Source organism: Triticum aestivum, chromosome 1B, assembly GCF_018294505.1.
Source record: "Triticum aestivum cultivar Chinese Spring chromosome 1B, IWGSC CS RefSeq v2.1, whole genome shotgun sequence".
In the NCBI taxonomy this organism is placed as follows: domain Eukaryota; kingdom Viridiplantae; phylum Streptophyta; class Magnoliopsida; order Poales; family Poaceae; genus Triticum; species Triticum aestivum.
Window position 1 is genome coordinate 679,465,577 of NC_057795.1, and position 26,004 is coordinate 679,491,580.

Consider the following 26,004-nt stretch of genomic DNA (forward strand, 5'->3'; position numbering starts at 1 on the left):
CAACCCGTGATTAATAATAATGATCTAGTTTAATATTTGAATTATGAACATAGGCCGGAAATGTCGTACTCGGACGACGAAAACCGTCCGACGGAGTGCGACTGGTGCCACGACGACCGAGGTATGTGCGACAGGTTCATTGAGCTGGACGAAGATCGCCGCTTCAGCATTAAGTTTGAGGAGACCTTCGATGTTCATACGGTACGCAACGACGACAATAGTTTTTTTCGTAATTAAGCACGACTTCAACTATTGTAACGTGTATTTTTCATCTTTTCCAATTCGATTAGCTTATCCCATGCTTTGCAAGACGCTATGTCTTGGAGAGGATGGGTTTTGAAGACCATGAAAGTATGAAAACCAAAAAATTATCCTAAGTACCCATCATGGTGTGGATTTTCAAGTAAAGTTGTACAATGCTCAGAGTGTAACCCATTTTGGTTGCAAAAATTGGGAAGCACTTTGCAAGATGTATGGTTTTGATGAGGGTATGCTTGTCACCATGGATCTTGGTGATCCTACAATCGAGCAAAAGACCTTCGATTTGCGTCCTTGTGGATACACCTCCAATTCTTTCCCCATGTGAGCTTAACATAGTTATTAAGTAATTTATATTGTTTATTTCAAAATAGTTGACAACTTATTTCCATTGACAGCTTATTTTCATTCTTCAAAGAATGTGCGGAAGATGGTAGACAGAACCTACTACACCGAAGGCTCCGAATTAACTTATCAGGAGAAAAATCATCTGGTCACATTTTGTACTGATCTTGAGAATTACAATATCTACAATCAAACTCCTCAACATTATGGTCAATGCGTGCCACTAGTGTACGTGTTGAACTACGGTAACTACCATGAAGATACCCTGGTAAGATTTTTTACTATCACGACATCCGTGCATCTTTTTGCACACTTCTAAAACTAGTACATCATTGCTATGTTTTTCAACAGATAATCCCGAATGATTGTGTGCCTCATCTGATGTATACGCATGGTACCCTTCATGTTTTGAACATATAACCAGGTCTTCTTACGAATCTCAACTGTCCATACCGGGTTTCTAAAATAAGTGGAGACATGACAATCAAAGAATGGAAAAAATGTATGGACAGTCGTAAGGAGCTTCTTGGAAGCAAAACACAACGAAGGGCAAGAATTGGAGACATGATGATCGCCATTCTTTATAATGGAGAGTCGGGGTCTATATTGTTTTATGCTATTTTACCTTAAGGGTGTTTAGGTCCTACCTGATACTGATGATCATGTGCTAAGAACAATTATGTAGGGTTGGGTTCGATGACTATAAGGATGATGATCGTATGACTTATTATTAATAACGAGTAGAAGTTGTATGATGATGCATGATTAGTAAGACTTGTTATTATATATGATGATGTATGATGCGAGCATGCATGAGTTATTATATCAGCAGGTGAAATGAACATATATATCAGCAGCGTTGGTAAACCAAGGACGAAGATATAAGAGAGGACACTTCTCTCTATTAGCTAGCTAATAACAACCTAATAATAACCCCCCAAACCTCTAAAGCAGCCACTTTTCTAAAAAAACATGGACTTTTGGTCCCGGTTGATGCCACCAACCGGGACCAAAGGCCCCCCTGACTGGGCTCGGCGCACATGCCACGTGGAGGCACATTGGTCCCGGTTCGTGTTTGAACCGGAACTAATGGGTGGAGGTATTAGTAACGACCCATTAGTCCCGGTTCATGAACCGGGACTAAAGGCCCTTACGAATCGGGACTAATAGGTGTTTTTCTACTAGTGACATGCCGCATGATGCAAGCCCGCCGCGCTAAAATCGTTGGCACCTATCATCAACACACGAGGAAAATGACTCACTCTTCACCGTTTACTCTGTAGCGATGCGCCTGTGTTGTGCTTATGATGAAAAGCACATTGTCATGGGATTGATCACGTTGTCATGAATAAATGGATAGTATGAGCATCATTAAATGAGTAGCTATGAGAGTGCAAGGATTTCTTTCGTTGCAACGCACGGGCACATTTCCTAGTTAAAGGTTAATAGATCACAGGCTCACGGGGCACAGTTGGATCTTCGCCAAGCAGCCGACGGCGCCTTTATGGATCGAAGAAGGCAGCTGACAAGGCAAGCATCGACCGACCTTTTGACTAGGATTAAAACGTTGTGCACATTTTTCTGAAAAATATTATACACACCAGCATGCATCTGCATTCAACTTCAGATAACAATTCTTTTAATACACCAACTAAAAAAACACAATACACACCAACATGCACCAGCACGACCGAGTAGTACTGTATACACGTTGATCCCACTGGTCTCTCACATGCATGCACTGCTTGGTACGTACTACGTACCTGCTCGGTAGGGTCTTCCTCATGTCCATAAGTCTCTGGTCAATCGAGTCCGAGTCGTTGACGGCCTGATGTCCCTCTCACTCTACACTACATTTGTGAAGAACATGGACCAAAGGTTATGTGGAAAGAAGAAGGAGAAAACTGCGTGCAGACACTCAAAACACTCATGCACGATATGAAGCAGCGTCGAATTAGCTTGCTTGCATACGCCAAAACAAGAACTATAATTAATGTATGATATGTCCATTTCCTCGTCTGGAGATAACATAAAAGTAGTCGCACCTATTTCAACGCTTGATTCAATTCCGGCGTGCTGCTGGCTTTTCTACAAACAGTTTGTTAGGACCCGGAGATATATAGTTAGTGTGCATCTTTTTCTTCTTCTTTTATACAGGGAAGAGATAGTGTGCATTCACACATGCTTGTGTGACCTTTTTACACGCTGAAGTTCGGCATGGATTTATCTTTTCCACAAAAGCCAATAGTACTAATAAGTATACGTACATGATGTACGTCCATTGGTGTTAGCTTTGAAGCATCATACAGACCATGCATGACACCTGGATGCATCTGCATTCGACTTCACCTGTATATATACATTATCCCACTGATCTCTCGCATGCATGCACCGTTGTGTGTCTACATGCTCTTGTTTGTACGTACGTCACTCACCTCTACTATGCTCTCGATGATCAGTAGGAATAGAATTTTCCTCTTGTATAAGCATGCACGATGATCAAAAGTCTCCGATGGATGGTGTACTCCGGGTCATTCACGGCATGATGCGTCGCTCTAGTCTCTACCGCATAGTAGTAGGAATATATGAAGAAAAATGAAGCACTGGTAGTTAGGGAAAGGAGGAGAAAAATGCAAGCAGACATACAAACATTCGCACGTACTGGGCTGGTCATGCACATACGAAGCAGCATCGACTTAGCTGGAACCCGACTTGCTCGCAATGCGCCAAAACAAAAATTATAATTAATGTACTCTATGTGAAGATAAAAGTAGTCGCTCATGCTTCAAAACTTGATTCAATTCCGGCGTGCAGCTGGTTTTTTTCAGCACCAATTTTATTCGGCATTCACATCTGCATGCTTGTGTGGTAACCCTTTTCCACCCTCAAGTTCGGCAATGGATTTATCTTTTCCACACAAGCTAATAGTAGCAAAGTACGTATACATGATGTAAACGTCCACAGGTGTTACTTGACGTGCATTCACACATGCTTGTGTAACCGTTTTCCACCATCAAGTCAAGTTGGGCATTGATTTACCTTTTCCACAAAAGCTACTAGTACAAAGTACGTGCTTGATGTACGTCCACTGGTGTTAGCATTGAAATTGCTGGCTCTACACGTACATGGAGCTTGTTATAGCAGACATGAATGTGCAACAAACTTATTCAAAAAAAAAAGAAAAAAATGTGTAACAAACTCACGAACACAGAGAGGGAGACACAGATCAAAACCACTGGGCAAGATTTATCATGTCATGTCGCTGCCGCTCCCGTGGGCAACCCAGGAGGAAACCCTATCCGGTCGCTGCGAGTTTCCTCAAGCCTCCCCTCTGCTACCGTTGGGGGGTGTCGCTGGGCAAAGCCCGTGCTGCGGTGGCGGGTCGGTTATCTCTTTTCCTCTCGCTTTGAATGGGCAGCGCGGGACGCTAGATCCGGCGGAGGCTCACGCGGTGGCATGGTGTGCACGCCGGTGTCAGAGGTGGGCTCAGGAGAGAGGTGTGGTGCATGCGGAGGTCCATGTGGAGGCAGTGGCCTCAGCAGGGGCGGCAGCTATGTCTTGCCATGGCGGCAACTGGAGGATTTTTGGTGGTTGCGGCTTCAAGAAGATAGTGGAAGATGGTAGGGTGGAGAGCGTTTGTCAGCGGGGCTTCCTACCGACATGCGACTCTGGTGGTGGAGGTTGGCAGTGCTCCTCCCTTAAGCGGGTCTCAACGCGTCATCTGCATCCCGGTGCATGCAAGTGGGCCTCTTTCGTCCGTACGCGTGATATGCCACTTGTCTGCTCGCCCAGCTCTATGCTTGGCGGTGCGGGCCGACCAGCTGTGGCTACTCTCGGTAAGCTCGCAACTTTTGGATGCAGTTGGAGTGGTTGCATAGATCGGGGTGAAAACTCAGCAACAACCTTGGTGCCAGCGGTAACAATATTGATTCATAAGCCAAAAGTCGAAAGAAAAAGCTCCTATTTCAGAGTTTTTGTGGCTTTTTTTTGCCAAACTAGAAAAGTTGTAAAAGTAGAAGTAAAAGCCCTAACAAACAGGGTCCATGATGTACGTCCACTGGGAGAACAAGGTGTCAGCCTATTGGCAAGGCCCTCAAGAAGTCAGCTAGCCCACCCGTGTTCGAGCCTTGAATGGCATGTGGTCTTTTGAAAAAAAATCTATAAAAATATACCTTCAAAGGCTAGTTGTAGATGGTCTTATTTTTTTATGTACCTCCAATGGTGTAAGTATTGAAATTGTCGGCTGTGCACGTACACGGGTGTCATTATAGTACACATGCATGTGCAACTAACTCATGGGCACACATAGAGGGAGGTAGAGATCAAAAATATTGGTCAACCTTTATCATGCGGGCGTACCCACGCATCAAAACAACTTGTCTGCGCGCGCGCGGTGGGGGTGGGGGTGATTCCCTTCCTCGCGTATCTTCCGTGGGCGGCCCAGGAGGAAACCCTAGCCGGCCGCCGCGAGTCTTTCTCAACCCCCTTCCCCTTCCCCCTCAGCCTCCAGAGCGTATCGCTGGGCCTAGCTACTAGATCTTGTTCGGTCAATGCTCAAGGTGCTATGCCACAACTTGGTCCTTTTCATGGTACAATTTTTGGTCTCATTTCAATTTCCTTTTGAGATGGGGTATTGTTTATTGATCCTATAATCATGGGCCATTCCTAATTTGTGTTTTCTGGGTTTCAATGTGCAGTGTTGGGAACTGAGCTGAGGGCTGTATTGCATTGAAATGTGTGTTTTTGGTGTTGGTTTTCATTCATGTACTTCCAGTTTCTTTTTACTCCGTAAATAAGATATGTTTGAAGTCAAACTACGTAAACATTGACCAAATTTTATTAAAAAATATTAACATCTACAATACTAAAGTTATATAGTTGGAAAAATAATTCCATGATGCATCTAGTGATATTGATTTCGTATTGTCCATGTTAAAGTTTTTTTCCTATAAAGTTGGTCAAATTTTATAAGGTTTGACTTCAGACAAAATTTATATGCGGAATTAAAAGAAACTGAGGGAGTACATGTATGGGCAAAAAAGCTAGACATTTGTTTCATTACGGGGATCCTACAGGCTCCTTCCAACTAACTAAACTTGTCCCCTAAATTTCAAGGGATGGGCCGATTTCCCCATCTGACGCCAACGCGTTGAATCAATCCATAAACCAGAATAAATGCTTCGTACATGTAGCTTTACTCCTGTATGAGGGCCCTTGGTCTTCGGGATGGCCTGTGCCACCACACGTATTGCACATGCTGAGGACCGGCCCTAGTACGGTAGGCATGTAGCCATGCAGGGGATTCGTGGAAGCAACCTCTACATTTTTATTTTTATTTTTTGAGACAAGGAAGCAACCTCTACATGATGAACGATCAGTCCAACAATCCATTCCATACAAACGACCTGCAATTTCTACTGATTTTCTTCGTACAATGTGCAGTGTGGGCTCTGGCGTGCATCACACTTTGCATGCATGGTGGAGTATGTAGTGGCCGGGCTGTTAGCTACTTTGGCTCGCGTCGGTCAAGGTCAAGACCACACGAAGAGGCAGCGGGGCACAACTTTTTGACTGCACCGCATGTAGGGCTGGACAAAAAGCTCGAAGCTCGGTGAGTCTAATGAGCGCTCGGCTGCTTGACTCGTTTGAGCTCGACTCCTTTTCTTAATAAACCGAGCCAAGCAGCAATTTTTGCTCGTTAACACTAACGAGTTAAACGATCAAGATTGTGAGTTTCGTGAGCTACTCGTTAAGCTTGGTAGTAGCATGATTTTGTTCATCATATAGAATTTTTTGTTGACTTCGATCACTCCTAAGTCTATAGACAAGCTATTTGCCACATTCACATCTTTCTCATCTTCTCATATTCTCGATGTATTGAATCCTATTGGTTGGACCTATGTATATTTGTAATTATATGCATGTGATGTATTCTATTTACTGATGCATTTTCCTAACGAGCTGCTCGCCAGCGCTCGCGAACATATAACGGACCGAACCAATCTTTATATTTAGCTCGTTATCCTTAATGAGCTTAATGATCCGAGCCTTAACGATCACGAGCCTTAACGAGCCGAGTCTTAATAAGCCGAGTAGCTCGTTAGTCCAGCCCTAACCGCATGCACTGTCGTCCGGTTCACTCTCCGCGTACACGCCGCGTAGCACGCACCACGGTGCACATTGATAGATTCCTCCCTTCTCCCCAAAGGAATGAATCGCTTGCAGCTTCTTGGAGCTCCATCGATGTGCTTTTCCCCGTCAATTTCCAATTTCGGCATTCGGTTAACTTGTTATTAGTAGAAAAACAAAAACAAATAAGTAGAGTATATCTATCAAAGGCAACTCACTAAGGTTGATTGGGACAACTAATTAACGCTCTCCTTGCCAATCCACTTTTTTCGGCGTTTTGTCCTCCCTTACCAGTTTTGCTTTCGAGAAATAAAGTACGGACATAGATGCTCACAAACGAGACCGTTCCTTCTTGTAGTCAAAAATAGATTTGGCTTATTCTCTGTACGGCACACATGCATCCAGCAAGCGAAGTACCGACACTTTTGGTTTTGCTTAAGCCGATCAAATTTTGCTAGAACAAAGGGGTGTATACCCATTATTAGACTGAATCAAGTAAACAGGACCTGCAAAACAAGGTCACGAAATATCGGTTGCTTGAGCCAATCAAATTTTGATAGCAGAAATGGGTGTAGATCCATTAGACTGCATGAGGTAAGCTGAAGCCGCAAAACAAGGTCATGAAATATCGGTTGCTTGAGCCGATCAAGTTTTGCTAGCAGAAAGGGGTGTAGACCCATTAGACTGAATGAGACATGCTTAAGCTGCAAAAGATGGTCACGAAATATCGGTTGCTTGAGCCAATCAAATTTTGATAGCAGAAAGGGGTGTGGATCCGTTAGACTGAATGAGGTAAGCTGAAGCCGCAAAACATGGTCAGAAAGTATCGGTTGCTTGAGCTGATCGAATTTTGCTCGTAGAATAGGGTGTAGACCCATTAAACTGAATGAGGCAAGCTTAAGCCGCAAAACATCGTCATGAAATATGGGTTGCTTGAGCCAATCAAATTTTGATAGCAAAAGGGGGTGTAGATCCATTAGACTGAAAGTGATAAGCCGAGACCGCAAAACAAGGTCACGGCATGTCAGCTTCTTGAGCCAACCAAATTTAGCTAGCAAAAAGGGGTGTAGAGCCATTAGACTGAATAAAGTAAGCTTATGTCGCAAAACAAGGTCACAAAATATCAGTTGCTTGAGTTGATCAAATTTTGATAGCGGAAAGGGGTGTAGATCCATTAGACTGAATGAGGTAAGTTCAAGCCCCAAAACAAGGTCATGAAATATTGGTTGCTTGAGCGGATGAAATTTTCCTAACAAAAAGGGGTGTGGATTCATTAGACCGAATGAGGTAAGCTGATGTCGCAAAACAAGGTCACGACATATTACAATGCCAGACGATGGAGTCCCTCAAAGTACCAAGCAGTCATGGAGATATACAACCACAACTCGATCGCATAGGTCGGAGATGTGATGCGCCGATTAAAGGAAATGCAGTGAAGGGCATGGATGGAGGACAATTGCACTTATGATCATTACACTAGTTACCGCTCCTTCAAAAATTATAATATATAGGCCCTTCATTCATAATGTAATGCGTATATATTTTAAAAAGTCAAACTTTATAAACTTTGATCAAGTTTATAGAGAGAACTATTTATATCTACAATACAAAATATATAAAAATACGACACTATGTCTTATTATAAGTCTAATGATGTAAATGTTTTTATCCACAAACATGATCAAAGTTTATTGACTTTTCAGGAAGTCTACCTGCACTACATTTTCGAATGGAGAGAGTATAACATTCCAGTTTATTTTCATTAAGACTGTGTGATACACTTCAGCATACCCACCATCCCCACCACCCACACCAACTTTAGTCAATTGTATTTATATATGATTAAAGGGAAGCTTCCATTATCTCGAGAATACTAATATACACCTATAATTCTATAAAAATGATGATAAATACTATTATAGTTTTCATTTTCAAACGTGTTACTCGTTTGACCAGGAGCTGGGCCCCATATATGCACCATTTCGTTGCACCAATCTAATCAGTCATACTCCCTGTATTACTATTATTTAAGTCAAATTAATACAGCTATACTATTATATTCAAGTAAAAACAGACTCAGAAATATCTAGCCACACGGATCCACACTTGTCGGCTCAGCACAACACACGAGACATGTTCGTTCGATGGAGCTCTCTCCATCACATCGTCTGTCAAAGTCCATCCATGGCCTGTCACACAAAGAATTTCGTCTCCTTCGACCGCCGATCGATCGGTGGCCGAGGACGTGAAGAGGATGACGCGCGCTATATATTTCTGTAGCTGTAGCGTTTGGAGGTGTGGTGCGGCCTGTGCGTGTGCTCCCGTCCACGTGCACCGGTCGGTCGGTCGATCCACTCAGGCCGTGTGTGTATATAAGCTAGCCACGCCCACGATGCAAAGCACATACATTCACTCAGCCAAGGTGTCACCGCCAACTCGCACGCGTCTTCAGGAGCTTGCTGGCTGCTCTCGCGTCTTCAGTACACAGCACAGAGAGAGAGGAGAGAGAGAGAGAGAGAGAGAGAGAGAGAGAGAGAGAGAGTTGTTAGCATGGCGTCCAGGGAGGTCAGAGTCCAGATGGCGGGGGTACTGGATGGCAAGCCGAGGTGTGCTCCGTCCCCGGAAATGCTTCTCGTTCATGTCCCCTCGCGGGCCGCCGGCGGTGCGAGCAGGACGGCCAAGGACGCGGCCGTGCCTTCTCACGCTGACACGCCGTGCTCTGTCTCCTTCAGCGTGCCGGGCTCGCCGTCGGGGCTCCACCTCGCGCAGCTTGGCATGCCGCCGTGCGTCCGCAGAAACGACGCCGACGTGGGCGCTGCTCGGGTGGCGCCGAGCGATTCGAAGGTCGAGCTGGTCCACTACCCGGCAGTGCCGCAGCTGCTGAAGCAGGCACGCCACCACTCGCAGCCGTCCCTGGTGGTCAGAGGCGGCGGCGAGGTGCCGGCGATGCTGCGGAGCGACAGCACGCGGGAGCGAGACCGACGGTTTGACCACTTCAAGACGTTCTCTGGCCGCCTTGAGCGCCAGCTCTCCAGCCTCCGCGGGGTGCCACAGGATATCGACGTCGAACATGGTGCGGCGTCGAAGATCTCAGAAGAGGACACCAACGAGGACAACGAAGTGCCCACCGCCGACCGCTACTTCGCCGCGCTCGAAGGCCCCGAGCTCGAGACCCTTCGTGTACGTACCACGTAACCGTGTAGACTTCTACTTCGGTTATACTAAAGTTAAAACACTTATTTTAGGACGGAGGGAGTAGAAAAAAAGTCACCATTACAATCTTTGTGTCTAATAACCTCATGAACATGCAGTCGATAGAAGTGGCGGTGCTGCCTAAGGACGAGACATGGCCGTTCCTGCTCCGGTTCCCCATCAGCGCCTTTGGGATGTGCCTTGGCGTGAGCAGCCAGGCCATGCTCTGGAAGACTCTGCAGTCTGAGCCCTCCACGAAGTTTCTTCACGTGCACCCGGTTGTCAACCACGTCCTCTGGTGGGTCTCCGTCGCACTCATGGTGGTCGTCTCCATCACCTACCTCTTGAAGATCGTCTTCTACTTCGAGGCCGTCCGCCGTGAGTTCCATCACCCTGTGCGCGTCAACTTCTTCTTCGCGCCATGGATCGCCTGCCTCTTCCTCGTCAAGGGTGTGCCACATCCTGTGTGGGAGATCCACCACGCCGTCTGGTACGTGCTCATGGCGCCCATCTTGTGCCTCGACCTCAAAATCTACGGGCAGTGGATGTCTAGTGGTGAGCGACGCCTCTCTAAGGTGGCCAACCCATCCAACCACCTTGCAGTCGTCGGCAACTTCGTAGGCGCATTGCTTGGCGCTACAATGGGCCTTCGGGAGCTTCCTATCTTCTTCTTCGCCATTGGGTTGGCCCACTATGCCGTGCTCTTTGTCACTCTCTATCAGCGGCTCCCCACCAACGTGCAGCTTCCCAAGGAGCTCCACCCAGTGTTCTTCCTTTTCGTCGCTGCACCTAGCGTCGCATCCATGGCGTGGACAAGGATCTCTGGCGAGTTCAGTGATGGTGCTAGGCTCCTTTACTTCGTCTCGCTATTCCTCTACGTATCGCTGGTGGTACGCGTCAACCTCTTTCGGGGGTTTAGGTTCTCCCTGGCATGGTGGGCATACACATTCCCGATGACTAGTGTGGCCTTGGCGACAGTGTTGTATGCATCCGAGGTTGACAACATGCTGACACGGGCACTGGCAGTCGGGTTGTCAGGAATCGCTGTTGTCACAGTCACCGGCGTGCTAGCCACAACCATGTACCACGCCTTCGTGCGCAAGGACCTCTTCACCAACGACGTATCCATCGCCATCACGCGGCGAAGGCCCAAGTTTAGCAAGATCCTTGCACACCTTCGATCGTCAGGCTCTGATGTCAAGGAGCTTGTTCTCTCCATCCCAAATTTCAATTCCAATTCCAATTCCAAGCAGGGCGCATACTCTGATGACTCGGGCTCCAACTCAAGGACGAGCGACGGTCTCGGCGAGTCTCCAATGGCACACGGGCATGGAAGAGCAGAGTGTTAGACGGTCGGTGCACGACATTGTGTACGTACGCACGGCTAGCTTATGTGGAAAAATCTCATCATAAGTAGTACTTGTATAGAGTTCTCAGTTTTTTCTTCATTGTTTTTCTTCTTTGCGAACTTGCTGCACATAGTTGCAGATTAGGTGTGATATCCTTGAGCAATTTAACGGTTGAGCTTGTAAATTTGTTGCTTATACTTTTTTTCAGAAGTAGAAAAATCTCAGGTCACATTGCATAGACTCTATTCTCATCTCAAGTAACTCCATAGACCTGAAAATTGCGAGAACATTTCACCAAAGGAGTATCAATAAAATGGATGGCCTAGTGTGTTGCAGCTTCAGAAGTGAGGTTTTTCAAAGTTTTATTAACACAGAGGAGAGTTTGGGAAATCATTTTTTATGTGTGACCGTGACATGTTATCCCCTCATTGCTCAAAACCAAGGTTACCGCTGACGGCAGCACTCTCAGACTTAGCTTTACTTACGTTTTCTTTATTTAAAACACAGATTTACTTACATTTTCTTTCGATTAATCATAGCTTTGCACAGATTTTCTTTAAAATAAAACATAGCTTTACTTATACATAGCAAAGAGCCCGTATTAATTTCCTGTTTTGGTCTTTGGGCCCACCGGATAGTAGGCTGCTGGTAAATTAGTTCTGGCTACAATTCTCTGCACCGTATGGCTCTGAACTAACCCTACAAATGCTAAAACTTATTTCTTTTTGCTGAATCAAAGCCTCAGATGTGCTAACTGAATTATGTATATATAGTCCTTTAATAAGTATTAACTCCTACCTGGATCAAAGACAGATCAGGTTTTGTTCCACAAATCAAAACACTTACTTACATAGTTGAGGGCATAAACCGATAGATACCTTCCGCCGCAAACTTGACTCTAAAATACATGATGTTTTGCATGGAGAAAAATGAACTACACTCTGAATAGATACCTTCCGCCGCAAATTTAGAATATGTTTGAATCATATCTGAGCTGTCTTGTACACAATATGTACATTATCCCAGTGGTCTTACTTGCTTGAACCGCTTTATATGTCACTCACCTATTATGTGCTTTTGATGATAAGTAGGAATAGAATGTTCCACTTGTATAAGCGTGCACGATGACTAAAAGTCTCGGTGGATGGAGTCCTCCGGGTCATTCACGGCATGATGTATCGTTCATGTCTGACTCTCTACCATATAGTACATGTATGAGGAAAAAGGACCGATGGTTAGGGAAAGAAGGAGAAAAATGCATCCAGACACAAAAACATGCGTACGTACATTAGCTGGCGCAGGAATTGCGTGCATGCGCCGATTCTTTTCTAATATGTGTACTATACATTTCCTCGTGTGGAGATAAAAGTAGTCGCTCCTGTTTCAAAGCTTGATTCAATTCCGGCGTGCTGCTGCCTTTTTTCTACTCACATTTCTTTAGGACCCGGAGATGGTGCAGCTTCACACCTGCCATGCTTGCGTAATAACATTTTTCCACCTTCAAGTTCGCCATGGATATACCTATTCCACACAAGCTACTAGTACTAAGTACATACAGATAAAAGTACGTAAATGATGTACGTCCACAGGTGTTAGTCGATCTGCATTCACATATCCTTGTGTAACCTTTTTCCACCCTAAGTCAAATTCGGCACGGGTTTACCTTTTCCACAAAAGCTACTAGTACTCCCTCCGCTCCTAAATATATGTATTTTTAGAGATTTCAATAGAGACTACGTACAGAGCAAAATAAGTGAATTTACATTCTAAAATATGTTTGTATACATTCGTATGTAGTACATATTGAAATCTTAGGCATGCGTGTTCGTGTTGGACCCACTCTCGCCCCCGTCGCTCCCGCGAGCGGCGGGTGGCGAGCCCCCCTTCTGCCCGCCCCCAGGTCCTCCTCCTCCCCCTCATCCCCTCGCCGTCGCCAAAAGACACCGCCGGGCGAAGCCTGGCCCGCGTCGGCGGCGGCGGGACTCCTTCCCTCCTAGTGCGGCGGTGGCGGCGCGGGTCGCCCCGGCGGGCAGGGGCGCTGTGCTGCGGGCGGGGCACAGCGGCGGGTCTGCACGGGCTGGCGCTGGTGGCGCGGTCACTCGTCGGGGCCGCGGTGGCTGCTCGGCGTCAGCAACGGGCGCGCGGTGGTGGCTGCTCGCGCGCGGGCCTGATCTGGGCCTGGGGCGGGCCTGCAGCCGATGCGCGGTTCTGGCGGCTGCCTCGTAGCTCGCTCAGCGAGTAGAGGCGTGGTGGTGGCAGTGGTGCTCGGCGGTGGGAGCGGTGTGGCAGGGGACGGTGGGCCTCGCCGGATCCGAGCCGCTGGGCGCAGGTGGTTGCCGCGGATCTGGCTCTGGCCGGTCCGGCGGCGCGGGCCGTAGGGGCCACCGGTGTGCAGGCGTTCGGGCAAAGGTGGAGGAGGGACCAGCGGCTGACGTGGAGGCTCTTGGGCTCCGGGACGGCGGCCCCGGATGTGGTGGCGGCGGCTTCGGCCAGGAGGTGGTGCGAGTCTGGTCGCGGTGAATCGTGGGATCCCGTAGCCAGAGTGAGGTCGGCCTCGGCAGGGGTGGTGGTTAGTGGGCGGCGGTCGGTGGTGGCAAGTGGTTGGCACATCTCCGGGAGAAATCTTTGCTCCGGTCTTCACCGGAGCCGGCGACGGCGGCGCCCGCGAGTGCCATGATCTTTCTTGGAAGCGTCGTCGTGGAGGTGCTCCCTCTCCCCACGGCTTGGGCTCCGGAGGGAAACCTCAGATCCGCTGGATCGGGCGATGGAGGCGTCTTCGCGTCTTTCTCCTCCTTGGGGGCATCGTCTCGGAGCCGGCAACGACTGAGAGACTGGAGGATGATGGCATCTTCGCCGTCGATGGTGGCATCTTTGCCGCGTGGTTTGCTGAGGCGGGGCGTTGGTTCCTGTTTGGCAATGAGGATGGCGTCGAGAAGAGCTTGGGTCGCGGCGTGGTCTTCGGTAGTCGGTTCTTCCCGACGTGTCCGAGGTGCTCTTTTAGGCACGGTCGGCGCAAGTCCTGCATATTTCCCTTGTGTTGCTCGTCGTCAATGTCGGAGCTGTCGGTTGCTTGCGCGTGTGGCCATCCGTTGGCATGTGCCGTCGTGGCTTCTGTTCATGTCGGTGGCCAGGTTGACCGGTGGTGCCCATGTCATGTGGGTTGTGTTGTATCGGTTTTAGCCCGGTTTTCCGTCAATTAACCGGGCAACTCTCTTCTTCTTAATCAATGAAAATGGCAAGTCTTTTGCCTCGTTTCAATTTTTTTTTTGAAATCTTTAAAAAGACTTACATTGAGAAACAGAGGCAGTACTACACGTATACTTGAGGTGCGTCCGCCGTTGTTCTTTTTATTTTTTGAGATACGTCAAAGACGTACCATATTTTAACAAATAAGATATAAGTTATACGTAGCAAAATAATATCATCAGAAACTATGTTCAACTACGAATCTAATGATATAATTCTTCATGACATGCATTAACATTTTATAGTTAAAAATTTTATTATAAATTTTGACATGAAGGGGATCAGTAAACCGCGAAGAGGTAGTACTATCTATCAGCCGGCACAATAGCAGAGGCAGCAACACAACTTTTTGACTGCACCACACTGCACTGACGTCTGGTGTACTCCACATACACGCTGCGTAGTAGCACGCACCACGGCGCACAGATTCCTCCCTTCTCGCCATAGGTCCAGCATTATTGCTTGGAAAGCACATCGATGGATCTCCGAGAAGCTGCATGCTATTCATCCAATAATGCTCTAGGCCGGGTAAAAGTTTGTACGCAAAAAGTTCGTGCCTTGAATTCTTTTTGAGGGAGTGTTTGTTTTCAGGGACTTTTGGTGTAGGGACTAGAAAAAATTCCTCTTAAAGACTTTTTAATTAAACAGAAGGGACTACTAGGGACAAAGGGGGTGTTTGGTTCCGGGGACTTTTTTGTGTTGGGACTAAAAAAGTCCCTAGCAAACCAAACAGGAAGGGAGGACTTTTTGCTAAAAGTCCTTAGAAGCACCTCCTTGAAAGTCTTTTTCAAAAAATCCTAGGGACTAGAAAAAGTCCTAGGATTAGAGAACCAAACACCACCTAAAAGTTGTTTCTTGAGACTAAATGAAGAAGACTCTAAAGGAGAATCTTTTTTGGGACCTTTTGGGACTTTTCCAACAATGCCTCTCCCCGCATCCACTACCCCGCCGCCCCATGGTGTTATTTGCTTGTTATTTTTCTGTATACTAGGGATAAAATGGTCATTTAATAACCTCTAGGGAGTTTTAGTCCCTGGAAACAAACAGGAAGGGACATTTTAGAGACTAGGGACTTTTTAGTTGGAACTAGAAAAAGTCCTATGACTTATGAACGAAACAGGGCCTAAAAAAAGAATCAAGTAATGAGTGTAATGTACGTACGGCCGAAGATAGTCACATTCGGGTTAGTTCTAGGCCAGGTTCATGGGCACATACGAGGATGGGTTTACTTGACTTGCGATTCCATAGCTACTGGTTAACTAAGACGGCGAGTATCATAAATGATATTATGTATTAAATAGTTTTTTTGGATGATAGGTAAATACACTGGGAGTCTTAACACTTGCGCTTGACAGTCAGTTTGTAGCACAAACTTATAAAATACGTGATTGCAGTCATCTAACTTGCACGGGTGTGCAAATACAGCCACGTTTCCCTTATGCGGGTGTATCCGGTGCTTCCGTGGCAAGCCAACTTGGCTAGGGCGCGGGCCCACTGTCAGTGGCTGGTAGCTGCTGAGGCACGGTACATACATGTTTTTTCTCAAAAACACCTCCGATTTGTTTAACTTAGTACATAGCACGGGTGGGTCCCATCCGTCAGTGTACAGTGTAAATAAATTAGGCTGGAAAAACGGTACGTGTGGGAGCTTGAACCGGAGACATAATGCAAGGGTGCGGGCGTCCTAAACACCCCGACTGATGATACTTGGTGTACATTTATGAAACATATTTATGAAAAACGTGTAAATTTCCAAAATTACATTATTAAAAAATATATAAGGATTATGAACATTTGAAATAATATTTATGAAATTACTACGTAATTTAAGAAAATTCACACGACTCAAGAAATACTCATGAATAATTTCAGTCATGTGTAGTCTTAAAAGCTGTTCATGTATTATTTTTAAAATCATGTTAATAGAAAATATTAATGAAATACAAAATTATTTATGTAATTTTAGAAAGTGTTTAAGTATAACTTAAAAAATAACATAATTTAAAAAGTCAAAAAATAAATGTTCATATAATTAAAAAAATGGTCACATTTTCAATGAAAAACTTATGTACTTTCAATTTTAGAAGTGCGATTCAATAAAAAAATATAATAGAAAAATGATAATTTGCAAAATCATTTTGTGTGTGTGACTATGATATGCTATTCCATCATTGCTCAAAATCAAAGTTACCATTGACGGCAGCACTCTTGGACTTACCTTTGCTCAAATTTTATTTACCGAAAAAGGCTTTTGGCCCACTTTGTATTTAAAGCACCAACCAACTTACAATCAGCCATACAACATAACCTACGCATCCAAGGCAAGATACAATGGTGCTAAGAAGCAACCGACACACCGAAAACAACTCCAAGTAAACAACAGATATACACTACATGTCACTAGGAAGTCGACGAAGAACGCAACCGGGAGACAATCTGCCAAGAAGAGACTAAGCTGCATCGGCCCCAACGCGGTGCCTTCAGGAAGGACAAGCCACCGGAGTGACACCACAACCGGATCCAAAGGACCAAGATTTTCATCTGGGGCACCTTGCAGGACACGGAGCAACCACAACGGAGCATTCAAGAAGATGACGACATCCACGGGCGCCACCTTTGTTGGCCCGGGAATGCCATTTAGGGGCTTTCACCTTGGTAATTAAGCACACTCTACCTCTGATTAGGTTGCATCCAGTCACACGGACAAATGTCATATCACAGCCACCGATCGACAAGCACCAGCCATCATGCCACCCACGCGGCCATGGAGACTAGCCCACACCTGCGACGCGTGCTCAACCCATGAACGCCACGGCTCCCACCACCAGGGCCTGCGCCCTAGAGTCTAGATGACCATTTAACCAACCGTGGGTCTAGGCCAAGCCCGACTGACATGCCCCAACCCTAGATAGAAACCGGCAACCGTCTAGACCAAAGCGGAGAGCCCTGTCTGGGCTTAAAGAAGAACATAGCTTTGCTTAGATAGGAAAGAGCACACATTCACTTTCCTCTTTTGGGTTTGTGCTTACTTGATAGTAGCCATGTAACCAGGTTTTTGTGTCACATGTCTATTAGTTTCGGCTTCCATACCGTATGAAATATATTATGTACCGTATGCCTAAACTAACTCTACAAATTCAACTCTTGTTGCTGAACGAGAAAGAGCCGGAGATGTGGATTTGAAGAAGCTAGAGAGCTTCCGAATGGGGCCTAACCTAACTCTACCAATTCTTCTCTAAAAAAAGAACCTCTTGTTGCTGAATGAAATCCTCAGATATGCCAACTTAATTATGTATACATAATCGTTTAATATTTTTATTGCTACTTGGACCAGAGACAGATTAGGGTCCGTTCCACAGATCAAAACACGTACTTACATAGTTGAAGATATAGATTGATAGACACATTCCTCCCTTGAACTTGACTCCAAAATCCATGTTATTTTGCTTGCCGAAAGATGAACTACACTGAGAATAAAGCCTGATAGCAATGCACTTGCGAGGCTAGCAAACAGATGTCACTTGCTCCATGATTTTTCGTTTTGAATGCACTGGTTCTATGGTTATCTCTACGGATGTGGAGAATCCAAGATTTAGTATGTCACGGACGATTTTCTTTCGTTCGTCTTCCACTTGACACAAGCAGGTGACACCACCGCACCCTGAATACTCGCATTGCTCAAGCAAGTGTATCCTCTTCAAACACACGGCATGCGTCCTGATGAGCCTGATGTAATGCATTACGTCCAAATCCTTACTAATTCCATATGATTTTATCTCCAGAGAAATCAAGTTGTGGTGCTGAAATTTAGGTCTTTCCCCTGCCAAGATGAACTTGTTGGGACCCTCATGTGTAAAGCAGCGATAAGTTAACTACACCAGAGGAAAAAAAAAGTAATTTAGTGTTTTTTTTATAAAAGAGGCGTCAAAGCCCTCTTATTTCCATTAAAGAAAACAGTATTCTACATATATACTCCACAAGTCAAGCAAATAAACCTCATAAGTATTTATTTATTGTATGAAGATAAGATTTATGGATGCAGGCATTAGAAGATGCAGACGGCATGATGCTTTTACTTGTCGGAAATAAATTTATAGAAAGGGAAATCAATATGTGTACCTTAATTGAAAGGTTGGTCAGGAAGGGCGCAGCGTCTAGAACAGAAATAATCCAGGCCATGTTGAGGATATTCATGTAGCAAAGAGAAACATCAGTGAGGTTATTGAATGCCGGAGAGAGCAATGCTGCAACGTCAATGTAGCATTGCAGATGCTGTGCCGAGAGGCTTATGGCACGAAGGAGAGGAACACAGCTGAACCGCATGCTCTGGACCGACGTAAAGTCATCGCACAGAAGGCGTTCCAGTTTCGGGAGTCTGGTTAGCTCGAATCCGTGGAAGATGCAGTCATGAAGAGCGACGAGCTGGGAGCGTCAATTTCCAATTTCTCCGCAAAGGAGTCCAAGCATCTGCATTTGGTCAAGGAAAGGAGCTCTAGGCCGTGGCAGGCGTCAAGGAGACCGGTGATCTCCGAGCTGGTGGCGAAGACGAACTCGTGCAGGGTGATGTTGGTGAGCCGGGCAAAGGCGGCGGGGAAGGCCGCCATGAACGATGCAAGGCGTCGATCGTACTCGCCGAACTCGACATCGTAAGCAGTCCGTAAGGTGAGCTCAAGGCGGTCGGCAGTGGTGGCGGTGATGGCGTCGCCGATGGAGCGCAGGCACGGGTCTACCTCCACAAGGTAGAAGGCGAGGCGCAAGCTCGTCCGGTGACGGGTGGGCAGCAAAAACGATATTACGGATTTGGTGTACGTGGCCATGACAGAATCCACCGAGAACCACCAGCGACGGTGGCGTACGAGGGTGGCGATGTCCATGTCGAGATCGGGGAGCATGCACGGGAGGCGCCTCCATCGCCGCGCCACGGCGCTCGCCCTGACCGCCGTGCGCAGGTCCAGGCATTGGAGTATGTCGAGGAGGATGTCGTCCGGTAGAGCGCTGATCCTGTCGCCGCCGCCGTCGCTGTCACCGTCATGCAATTCATCACCCGTGTACGGCCATCGTCCTTGATATCTAAACATGGCTGATCCGTCTCCATGATTGCACGCCGGCTCAACCTAGTTGCAACCTAGTTGCAACCTAGTAGTATATATGCTGTCGTGTGCGCATCAGTCGAAGACGTTTCGGATCCCAATTCATTGGGACTTCGGTTTCGGACGCGTAGCTATCTCTGGGCCCATCAGTGCGGAGCAGCTCAAATCTCTTGTTATTATTAGTGTATATATTGAAACGGAGCAGCCCAAAGTCCGTTTTCAAAAATTAGTGTAGTATATTGTTTCCACAAAAAATTTGTATGCAACCCCTTGGTTTATAACAAAAGTTCACCCTACATAAAGTAAATCAACGTTATGAAGACATGTAGTGATACATGGATGCATTGGACAACGAGGAAAAGAGTAGGTCCCGTGTGCCCCTTTATTTTTCCGGGAAACTTTCGATCTATTGATCTCCAAAATCATGGCAAAATAACGAACATAAAAATAATAAAAATACATTCAGATTCGTAGACCACCTAGCGACGACTATAAGCATTGAAGTGAGCCGAAAGTGCGTCTCCGTCATGGGCCCTCCCTAGCTAGAGCAGGGCACAATTTGTTGTAGTAGACAGTCGGGAAGTCATCATGCTAAGGCGCCATAGGACCAATGCATCAGAACAACAACCCCCGCTGATGAAAAGAAGCTTAGATCGGTAGGATCAAACCTGAAGACACATGAACAAAGACGAAGAAAGACCGGGTCCGAACGAATCCACCAAAAACAACCACCGAACGAATCCTGCGAGATCCGCTAGAGACACGCATCCACAAGCCTTCCAAGGATGCTAGACACACCACCTGGATGGGGGCTGGGCAGAGAACCTTATTCCATCTTTAAGAAGCCGTTGTCGCCTCGTCTTCCTGAGCAGGACACAGACTCAAACAAAACTTTAAGAACCACCTAAAAATGGAACCCTCTTGCCAGTAAGGGCCATGATCCAACGCGCACCCATCCCCTTAGGCCACTGGAGATGTGGCAGATCGGCGGCGCCACCAAGGGGAGGCAGAAATCCTAGCCTTTTCTTGGATCCCTTGTGCCACTTTTAGGGCGCCTTTGATTTAAAGAACTTCTGTAGGAATTTTGGTGGACCAAAATTCTTGGGATATTTATCTATGTTGACTGTTTGATTCGTGGGATGGAATATTATAGGGATTTTTCTTAAGAATATTTTTTTACTATTTCTAAAAGGATTTATAGCATCCATTCAAACCTCTTCGAAAAGAATCGTTTTTTTATGATGCAATCGGACAACCTAAAATTGTGTAGGATTGAGATGACCATAATATTCCAACTATATACTTTTTCTATTCCCGTATTTTTAGAATCCTACGTATCAAAGAGGCCCTCAGTTTGAATTACTACATTTAGGGCATCTCCAACGCTGACCCGCAAACCGGACATCGCATCCATCCGTGAACAAGGGGGGACCATTCCGCGGACACGGATGCGGGAGCCGGGCCGTTCAATGCTAGCCACATATGTCCAGTTGCATTTCAAAAAGCAAATTAACAAATTTGATTCAAACTCATACAAACTCGATGATATTCATTTAAATAAAGATAAGGTGGTTAATTGTGAACCTAGGAAAAGCAATGAGAGTGGCAAAGTCTTGGGAAGACCAGTTGTGCTTGATAAGCAACCCAATGGAAAGGAAGTAATTAAGATCACCATCAATAATCCTACACTTGAGGGGAAACTACTAGTGAAAATGAGTACTCATGCTAAACTTGTTAAACCCAAGAGTCCAGAAGTTGGCTAGTGGAAGACGAATGAAACTAAGGTGCATCGCAAGTGAATCGATCCACCTTTTGATATGTTGCTATTAAAATATATATGTCAATCGTGCAGCTAGTTCTAGCTCTAACTGACCATCACGTTAGAAGCGCTCAAGATCGCCTCTGAAGTAAGAGTTTTAGCGCACGCAAGGCGGTATGGGTCATAGACACCAGCATCATCGATGGCGCGACCCCCCTCAATGGATCCTTATGTTCATTTGATGTGGGCAACAACTAGGAGACCCGCTTGCGAGAGGCTTTATTATCCTACACGAGGTCATTTAAGACATGGTGCTAATCGGCCAACACAAGAGCAAGTGTGGCATGCTAAATCATGAAATGCAGAAATTTCATAACACAACAAGCAATAGGAGACCAAAGAACCCATTTTTGTGGGTAATCTGGCTAATTCTATTGGTGATATAATTGCTATCGAGAAGGGTCCCATATTTAATGATCATGAAGCTAGCACAAGCAAGGCCAAACATAGAGATCCCAAATATACCCAACTTAAGTGATGTCCTCCTGGTCTGTCAAAATCTCAAAAGAGGAGATTGCGGCGGATAAGGAACAACGAGAAGGTGAGCAGAGAAGCTAAGGGATGGATTTTTCTAATGAAATTGAGCCCATGGTACCCGTGAAGAAAGTATGGAGGCCCAAATAAAAAGAAAATACAAATGCATCTCTATTAGTTACAACAACACCTACACCACCAAAGGAGGAGGATAAGTTCCATATTACATCACCCGTACCACCTACCAGACCCGCTTCAATCGAAGAGTCTTCAAGCCCAATGTATACATTAGGCGATAAAAATGAAATGGTGGGTTATGAATCTACGCCGGTTCAAGAAGGTATGGATATTAATATGGTGTATTACTTACACACTATAGGTGAAAAAGTGGAGGTGGCCCAGCTGCAGTTTGGTCCTAAGAATGATATCTTCAAGAAGTCGAAGGAACAGGTTAAACACTTGAAGCCATTGTACCTCAAAGATAATATTAATGGATCACCGGTTTCTAGGGTGGTGGTGGTGTTGTCGTTAATCTATGCCATGCTGGTCTTAAAGAAATAGGATTATAGGATGAAGCATTGGTGAAGACTAATATGCTGCTTAATGGATTTGAGGGCAAAGGAAGGACATAGGTCAAAGGTGTGGTGTGCATGAAACTAATGTGGGAAGCAAAACTGTAGCCACCATGCTCTTTTGCCGCCGATGTGCAAGGTAAATACAATGTATGCCACCTACCATCCATCAGTTCTTTATACAATGGGCCGATTATGAAGTACAAGTCATCCACGTAGATAATTCCACTAATGCAGAAAAGCATAGCTATGGCGTGCCAAAAACTGCCTTGCTAGCGTAGGAGCCCGACACCACCAATAAGGCGCCAGTGTTAAAATGTAGTGGTGGCGTTGGAGCCTACACCATCACTATTCTGGATCCTATGGCATTGGATTTAACTACACTATGGCAATATCAGCCATAGCTATGGCGTGTGACATAGTGTAAAGACAATAATAAGATAAATCTTCTCTAGCGTTGCGCATTGTCCGGACGCCATTACTAGTGTTTCGAAAAGCTGCAAAAAAATTGTTGTCAGGGCAGCACAAAATCGCTACCACGGCAGCGTAATTTATTACCAATTTATATAAACATGTTTTTGTCCCACATTAATTTTGATAAGATATTTGCATTAATACACACATCATTTATTTACATACGTACATATATTAACCACACTCTAGCTAGTTCTTATTAATCATGACTAATTAAACATCAGCTAAACTAAACCATGCATGCATATTGCATCTTGTTTGTTCAACCGTCGTAACTACTAGCACGGTACTCCTCTCCTTTAGGAACAATCTTGAAGAATAGGAAAATCCCTGCATGTCCATGGTGTAGGACAGAGATCCACTAATCTCCAATCTTGAACGTGCAGTCTCTCGGTACCTGGCTCCATCCATTAATTTCGATCCGTCCATCTCGTCGTGGTGCAATCGAGTATGTAGCACTGAAATATGTATTGTCGTCAGAAATAATGGTCATTTCACCAGCCTGGTAGTCATCCATCACGAGAGGCACAACACATCTAGGTAGCTTCTGTTCTTGAACATAATAGTAACTTAGTAAGCAATAATATATACTATGAGTTGAAAGAAGAATGTGTATATGAAAGCGATCAAAATCATACCATGCATTTTATAGAAATGTTGTTCTTATTCAAGGTGTGCACTAGTGGCAGGTATGGTGCATCATTTGGACAGCTCCATAAGTGCTCTTAAGCATCTCAATATTAGCAATAAAGGACATGATGTACCTCTTTCCCGCCAAGTAAGCGTAGTGCAAGCAGTGTAATAGGTGTCCTCTACTAAGTTTCATATGTTTCTTGGAGATAGAACATAAGCTGTAAATTTTATACAAAAAAGATAAGTTATATATGGGTGAACTAAAATCAAAAGGTTACTTAATTAACAAGTTTGTTTAGAAACTTTCACGGAGGAAGAACTGGAATCAAGTCTAAATCGACCCATATGTACTCCTCATTTTGATAATAGGTACCGATACGAAATGTTATTATCATACCAGGCTGATATCCGTAAGCTTTGGCCAATCCTCTCCAATTAGCACAACCAAAATATGTGTGATCTACCTCAGTATAAATCTTCGATTTGATATTGAAACCATCTTTCGTCTTGAGGTAAGTAGTCATCTTAGTCACCTGTTCCTGTCGCGGAGGAAAAACTGGTCTTGGACAAAAGGTCTTGCTTGGCAAGGGATACACTAGTAGAAATGTAAAACAAATAGAAATTACACTTTGAAGCACACAAACCATATATGATACATGCCTAATAACGAAATATGTGCCAACAAATATTTAAACTGATTATTACCGTATAATATTTGTAGTCACTTTGAAGCGTGAGGGAGAAGCCATTATTGTTGTCAAGGTGAGGATCGACGCACATACCCCTTGTGTCGCAACAGTAGGAGCAATCTTCCATTTTGTGCTGCGTTCATATAATTAAAATCAGCATAAAAAATCGGCATGACCTTTACTAAAAACCGGACATATTGAGTGCCAGAAATTTAACGAAACGAAACTAAGTCTATGTTTCGCTAAAACATTGGCAACTCTATAGACATTACCTGCAAAAATAAAACATAGCGCGAGACACTTCCCGAGCAGCACAATGCAATGTTGCATTGACTAAAACAAGCACACCCCGAAAAAGTTGACCAATTCACAATTATCACATATATATAAATAAACATTAAACACATTTGCACAGATGTAATCCATTTCATCAATTCACACGTACACATAATGTGTGCATTTCATCACAATAATATGAACACTAGAACAAATCTACATGAAAATAAATTGGTAGAGGGAGGTCTTATACCGTCTAGCGCTATGACTCTTTCTCAGGAAGGGACGTCCTGTCGCACGCAAGGTAGTTCTGCTCCTTCTAGTGGTGTAGCCTTGCTCTTCATACATCTCCTCCTCCATTGTGTCCACGCTGAAGATGCTCCTTTTGCATCTCCATACGACAACACGACTCGGCTTTGAAGGGTCAGTTAAATAGAAGCATTGTGCCACGTCCTTCGCGAATACCCAAGGCTCATATTTGGCAGTGATTTCTTTCACTCCCTTTGCACAAGCAGGTTGTGCTTCGGGCAGAGACATGGTAATGAAACCACACTCTTCATGCTCGACGTTCTTCGCCCATCTGACCCAGAACAATGGCATCGTGTAATCTTCGCCGTACTCAAGTTCCCGTATCTCTTTGATCCTGCTGTAGTATTTATTACTCTCCTTCTCGGTCAACTGGAGCATCGTCACACCTGAGTTCTGGTAATCACACTTTTTGTCCTTCGCCTCAGTATAGAATGTGTATCCATTTATATCATATGATTTGTATGTGGCGACAGTGCAAGTGGGGCCTACTGCTAATGCATAGATGAGATTTGCATTGGCCATACCGGTCGACATTGGTTTGTCCCGAATTCACTCTTTGAACCAAGACGCAAATTTGGAGTTGTGCTCTCTAATGATCTGGGCCTCGGTCCTTTGCCTCACCGCCATTTCGTGCTCTCTCTCCTTAAGGTCTCCTTTTATCCCTGGCGTTTGGGCAAAGCCCATGCCGGTGTTATCTTGGCTTCAAAATTGATTGGCCCATAAAATGTACTGTTGGGGTAACTTACTTGGCGACGCCATAGCTATTCTGGTTAGTGCTGACGTAGGAAACTTTTGCTACACCAGCTCTAAGTTAGGACATGGCAGTTGGGACCCACTTACAGGTGGCGCTCTCTATTACTCCTAAGCCAACAATAATAGAATATATGTGTGGTACAAAATTTCCCGACGCCACCACTATTTAAAAAAATAGTGCTTGTGTTCGTTAGAAATGGCGCGTCACCGATGAAAGTTGTGGCTAGCACTTTTTTCACTAATGGATTGGAATCATCCCAATGTTACTTTCTTAATAGGGCCTGACCTCACGGAGTTTGATTTTATTATTGCTATAGGGAATGAGTTCTCACCCATCTCTTTAAATCTTATTGGTGGCAATCGACTCCAAGGGATGATCTAGGCAACATTTAGAAG

General features: G+C 45.2%; 1 protein-coding gene across 1 annotated transcript; it reads left to right on the top strand.

Annotated features, from left to right (window-relative positions):
- The first annotated feature begins 9,154 nt into the window (after positions 1 to 9,154).
- On the top strand, positions 9,155 to 11,711 carry LOC123100417 (S-type anion channel SLAH2-like). Its single transcript, XM_044522358.1, has 2 exons — positions 9,155 to 9,912; positions 10,044 to 11,711. Exons 1-2 carry the CDS (start codon positions 9,283 to 9,285, stop codon positions 11,271 to 11,273), a joined length of 1,860 nt encoding a protein of 619 aa, XP_044378293.1. The 5' UTR covers positions 9,155 to 9,282; the 3' UTR covers positions 11,274 to 11,711.
- Positions 11,712 to 26,004: the final 14,293 nt, after the last annotated feature.

Coding starts and splice junctions, on each gene's coding strand:
- LOC123100417 (XM_044522358.1), top strand. CDS start 9,283: ATGGCGTCCAGGGAGGTCAGAGTCCAGATGGCGGGGGTACTGGATGGC. Junction 9,913..10,043: donor CCGAGCTCGAGACCCTTCGT/GTACGTACCACG, acceptor ATGAACATGCAG/TCGATAGAAGTGGCGGTGCT.